General features: G+C 25.7%; 1 protein-coding gene across 1 annotated transcript in view; it reads right to left on the bottom strand.

The window, feature by feature from the left end:
* LOC117171361 (UV excision repair protein RAD23 homolog A) overlaps window positions 1-1,828 on the bottom strand; it is a 24,523-nt gene extending 22,695 nt beyond the window's left edge. Inside the window, exons 1-2 of the mRNA XM_033358609.1 lie at window positions 1,637-1,828; window positions 1,482-1,554 (exon numbers count right to left, since the gene is read on the bottom strand). Coding sequence (XP_033214500.1) covers window positions 1,482-1,554; window positions 1,637-1,702 — 139 coding nt within the window. The 5' untranslated portion in view covers window positions 1,703-1,828. The remainder of the gene's footprint in view (window positions 1-1,481; window positions 1,555-1,636) is intronic.
* Between the last annotated feature and the right edge of the window lie 4,134 nt (window positions 1,829-5,962).

The raw sequence follows: 5,962 nt of genomic DNA, 5'->3' as shown, positions 1-5,962 counted from the left end.
AATTTTAAACTAAAAAAAAAAAAAAAAGTTTTTTAACCACAGAATTTAATTTTCAACAAAAAAATATTTTTTTCGTCAAGAAAGAAAATATTATAAAAATTAATTATTTTTAAAACCAAAAAGATCCATTTTTCAATCTAAATACACGAATTTCGATAAAAAATGACGATTTTTCAACCAAAAAGTTGAATTTTCAACTAAAAAATAAGAAAGAAAAAATTCTCTTCAATACGATGAATTTTAATGTCAAAAAGATAAATTTGCAACCAAGAATAAAAGATTTTTCAAAAAAAAAAAAAAAAAAAATGAATTTTACACCAAAAAAGCTTTGTTAGGCAAGAAAGAAAATTTCCTAAAAATGTATGAATTTTAAAGGCAAAAAGATCAATTTTAAACTAAATACAAGAATTTCAACAAAAAATGACGATTTATCAACATAAAAGTTTAGTTTTCAACTAAAAATGATTTGTTAGACAAGAAGGAAAAGTGACCTTCAATTTAATGAGTTTTAAAGCCATGAAGATAAAATTTCAACTAAACACATGAATTTTCAACTAAGAAAGAAAGATTTTTCAGCTAAAAAATTAAATTTTCAAGAAAAAAGATTTGTTTGTCAAGAAAGAAAATGTTCTCAAAATTTATGATTTTAAACCTGAAAAGATCAATTTTCAATTAAATACGTTGAATATTTAACCAGAAAAGATTAGTTAGTCAAAAAATAAGAAAGTATCCTTCAATTTGATGAATTTTAAAGCCAAGAACATCAATTTTCAACTAAATACGTGCATTTTCAGTACAAAGACGATTTTTCAACCAAAAAATTGAATTTTCAACAAAAAAATATGATTATTCAACCAAATATTTTGAATTTTTAAGAAAATAGTAGCAGGAAAAGACGGAGCCTGCTATAAATAAATAGGGCTTTGATAATTTATAGACTAAAAAATAATAGTTCAATAAATAATGAATATAATTTTTAATACTTCAAAGTATTTGGTGTCCTACGCAACATTTTACGTCCTGATTTGTGCATATTTGTGTAATTTTACACTAAGAATGACTAGTATTTTGTGTCAAAACAATTGGATCGAAATTTAAGATCGTATTTTTTACACCGAAGATAAAATTAAACATACACAAAAGAGATGACTCAGGATATTTGAAGACCTCCATTCACCCAAAGAAAAACAATACAAACATATACTTTTTCTCCTCTTTCTTTTTTGAAATTGATTAAACTATCAAGAAGAATTTTTAATGACTCCGAAAGCGTCCCTTTTTATCGAAACTATCTAGCTTGCCAAACAAATGAAAATCCTAACCTATTTTCATATAAAATTTCAAAACAGATCAAGACTGCAGAAATGTTTACAAAGGAGGTAAAAACGGAATCGAAAGGCAAGAAAGGTGGCAAAAACAAGCGTGGAACTCAATAAAGGAAATAAAAGTGAGGTTATATAAAGGAATGGAATTTCACTCACCGGCATATATCAACCTTTGATGCTGGGCGGGAAGTCCTTTTTGAGCTTCTATTTTTGCTTTGAGGTCCTTTACCTACAAGAAATGCAATTTGAGTTAGAAAATAAGGAATTCGTTTCAAATCCAACTTTCTTTCCGGTACTTGTTTTTCACTCACCGTCTTCGAGGGTTCAATCTCGACGGTAAACGTTTGTTGCTGCAGGTTTTTTAACGTTATAATCATTTTGCCAACACTCTTAATTACCGCTACTTAGTTTACCACCCGTTTATTTCCTGCGAACGGAAGGAATATGATGTTATTTTTGAAGAAATTTTTAAGGCGATGAGTCGGCACAGCTTTAGCTTTAGTTCCTGAAAACATATGTCACGGTTCATATGCATTTTCTTTTGCAAGAGGGAAAAAGGGGGAGCTTACCACTCAACGAATGCGCGATCTGTTCGGATCCGAGTTCCGCGAAAATTCAAATTTAATATATGAAAAGTAGCTTTTTTATACAAAATATTAATAAAAGTTTATAGTTAATTCGTAAAATAGAGTACAAGAGTAAGCCATTTAGTTTAAAAAGAATGTTTAATATTTATTACTGAGAAAACGTTTCATAGTACATGTTTTCAAAAGTTTTCCATTTTTGAATAGCGGAAACTGCAAAAAAACCAGGTTCTAAAATTTGTGAAACAACTTTTTTTGAGAAAAATCGTCTTCTTTTTTTCAATATAATGGGTTTTCATTAAAATTTTTTCGGATTGAAGATTCTTCTCTTTGGTTGAAAATGTGCCTTTTATTTATTTTAAAATAAAGTTTTGCTACAACTGCTGTGATTGTTTGACCGTCAGCATGCAGACATCTTGGTTTGTGACAAACCTAAAATATCAATTCCGGAAATTTTTAATTTAAATTCAAGATGGGACTTTTTAAAAAGGTTTACATTTTATATAGCGAAAACTACAAACTCCGATATTTTAAAATTAAAAAACCAACTGTTTTGGAGAAACATCGTATTTTGTGTGTGGAATTCAACTTATTTTTATTTAAATTTTATCGGTATTGGTTGAATTCAACAGCTTTTAATTAAAAACATTTTTATAATGAAATACCAACTCTTAAATTTTGCGTCATTTGTTAAAAATTCATCTCTGGTTTAAAATAAACTATTTTCATGAAAATCAGTTTATTTCGTTAAAAATTGATTAACTGAAAATTTAATTTATTCCTTTTTTGGTCAAATATTCGCCTTTTTTAGTTTAAAAATTAACCATTTAGTTCAAAGTTCATCCCTTTTGGTTGAGAGTTAGTATTTTTAATTGAAAAATCATTTTTAGGTCAAAAATGAAATAATTTTGTTAAAACTCGTGTTTGAAAATTGACTTTTTCAAGAAAAATATTCTTCCTGTTTGAAAATTCATATACTTTGCTTAAAAAATCATTTCGTTGGCTAAATTTAACTAATATTTTGTTAAATCTTTATTTTTTTCTTAAGAATTTATTTTTTCGTTATAAACTCGACTTTTTGGTGGAAAAATAATATTTTTTGATAGAAAAATTATTTTTGGTTTAAAATTTGAGTCTTCGGTTTAATCGTCGTTTTTTTGGTTTAAAATTAATTTTTTTAAAGGCAATTGAACTATTCCATTCCTGGTTGAGAATATTTCTTTTCGAAGTTTGAAATTTACAGCTTTTTTGGTAAATATTGTATATACCCTTGGAAATTCCATTTTTATCAGAAAATTTCACATTTGCATTTTTTTAAAATAATCATTTGTTTAGTTTAAAATTTAAAAAATTTTATGAATATTCGTTTTCTTTTAGACTAAAATTTAACTTTTTCAGTCATAAAATTAAATATTTAGTCGGAAATTTATGTATTTTCTTGAAAATTTGTGTTTAGAGTAGAAACTAAATATAATATAAACAAAATTTTGTAAAATTCATAACTATACGGAAGAAAAAGTGACCAGTAATTAAAATATTACATTTCTTTCTTCGAACTAAATGACTTACTCTTTTACATTATTATACAAACGACCTATTAACTTTTATTAATAATTTGTATAAGAAAGGCTATTTTTGATTTATTAAATTTAAATTTTCGTAGAACTCGGACCCGGACTGATCGCGCACTCTGGTGAGTGGTAAACTCCCCCAAAGATAGAAAATCGAGGAGAAATATATAAATCGATATATATAAATCGAACCGTAAATTACCAAAAATTTCTGAAAATTTCGGAAAATTCATGGAAATTTATAGAAACTTTTAAATTGAATGTTAGGTAATTTATCTTAAGATTCCATAAATTACCTGTAATATTACCATGACTTACCAAAAAATTCATAAATTTCCACAAATGCATAAAAATGTTCAAAATTAAATTTTTGGCAATTTATGTTGAGTTACTATAAATATATAAATGATAGATGAAATGATAGATGAAAGTTTTAAATAAAATAGAAATTAATAAGAATTTTTTAGACTAAGAAAAAAATCAAATATAGTGAAACTCTTCAATAGCCCTCCCTTCTATAGCCCTTCCGAGAATTGACGCCTCGCCGCATGTAGGAGTAACAGGAGCTGCACGGGGTGCGCGGGATCTGCGGCTGTCACTCAGGCGAGCACTCAAGCATGAACAAACAAAAGCGAAGTGGGCATTAAACAACAAATTTTAACAAAATAGTTCAGTTTTGCCATTTAATGTCATTTCGGATTAGAATGTAAAAAAAAAACTTTCATCAAAATAGTTCGATTTCTAAACATTTTTCAACTAAAAAAGATCAGCATTCAACCAAAAAAAGAATAGTTCAAGCTTGTGTTAAAAAATGAATTTTTTACAAAAAAATATTAATTTCCAACAAAAAATGGAATAATTGAATTTTCTTTCAAATTTATTAATATTCAAACAAAAATACAAAACTTCATCAAAAATTAAAATTTTTAACCAAAGAAATTATTTCTAAAGCAGAAAGATGAATTTTATAAAAAATACATGGATTTTAAAACAAATAGTTGAACTTGTTACTAAAAAAATAAACTTTAAACTAAAACTGAAATTGTTAAATGTTAAAATTTTAACCAAAAAATGATAAATTGAAAAAAATAGTTTAATTTTATGTCAAAAATACGAATTTTCAACAAAATTATATTGCAATATTTATACTTTTATTAACAAAAATAAATTTTTAAGAAAAAAAGTACGAATGTTTGACAAAATATATGAATTTTCAACCAAATGGCCGAATTTTCATTAAGAGAGATAAATTAATAACTAAAAATAGAATATTTAAACTTTCATTCACAAAAATTAATGCTTAGAAAAAAAAATCGACAAAAAGATGCATTTAGAACGAATTAGTTGTATTTTAAACAAAAAAAGAAAAATTTTCTATCAAAAATGAAATTGTTAAATCTGCAGTTAAAAAATAATAATTTTCAATCAAAAGACAAACGAAAATTTCAACGAAAGACATGAATTTTAAACTAAAAACTTTTTATTTTAACTGAAAATTTGATTTTTTAATTCGAAAGTTTAACTGAAGAAATTCCACCAAACAAGATAACTTTTTATAAAATACATGAATTTTTTTAAAAATTTTGAATTTTCAACTAAAAAATACAAATGTTAAACCAAACATGGAATGGCTTTTTTTGCAATAAATTAATTTTTAATAAAAAAGAAACGAAATTTCAACAAAAAAGGTGAATTTTAAACCAAAAAAATAAATTAATTTTAAATTTAAATTCGTGAAATTGAAACAAAAAGGAGTAATTTTTAAATAAAAGATATTTTCAGTCAAGAAAGAAAAATATTTCAACCAAATGGTTGAATCAGCTGTCTAGTATTTTAAATATTATAAATTCTTATAAACCAAATGACTGGTACTTTTACTTTGCCTGATGATTAAACCAAAACATTTGATTATTAATTTGTATTAAAAAAATCAATTTTTCATTCATCCAATATTAATTTTCGCGGACGTCTGTCTAGTGCTACCTAGCGGTTGGTCGATAGGTATTTCACTCCGTGACGTCATCTGGCAAGATGGTCGGACGCCGAGGGTCACTCAATCGATAAATGCAAAAAATATCTATATTATTATTGATTTAAATAGCTTCTTATAAATCAAAAATAATATAAAAATGCACTTATGGCGAAAAATAATTTTTTATCCGAGTTAAAAAAAAAAGAAGAAGTTTCTTTCCATGCAATGCGACTGGTGTAATTGATTGACCCTCAGCGTGCAGACATCTTGGGCACCAAACCAAACCTGAAATGCTATCTCCAGGAAATTTAAAATAAGATTAAAATTTGCATTTTGTTTAAACCAACCATTTTTTTAGATAATTTAAATATCGACAGAATTTGATATTAAAAATCTATATAATTCGTATTGTTTTAAAAAATTATCTTCAAAATTTGTTTTAATTTCTTTGGCCGTGTGAATCGAGCATAACATTTCTCTCTTCAGTAAAGTTTCGGAATCCATCTCCGT

The sequence above is a fragment of the Belonocnema kinseyi genome, chromosome 4, assembly GCF_010883055.1.
Source record: "Belonocnema kinseyi isolate 2016_QV_RU_SX_M_011 chromosome 4, B_treatae_v1, whole genome shotgun sequence".
NCBI classification, from domain to species: Eukaryota; Metazoa; Arthropoda; class Insecta; order Hymenoptera; family Cynipidae; genus Belonocnema; species Belonocnema kinseyi.
The sequence above is the reverse complement of the archived record's forward strand: the minus strand, read 5'-3'. Positions and strand labels throughout refer to the sequence as shown.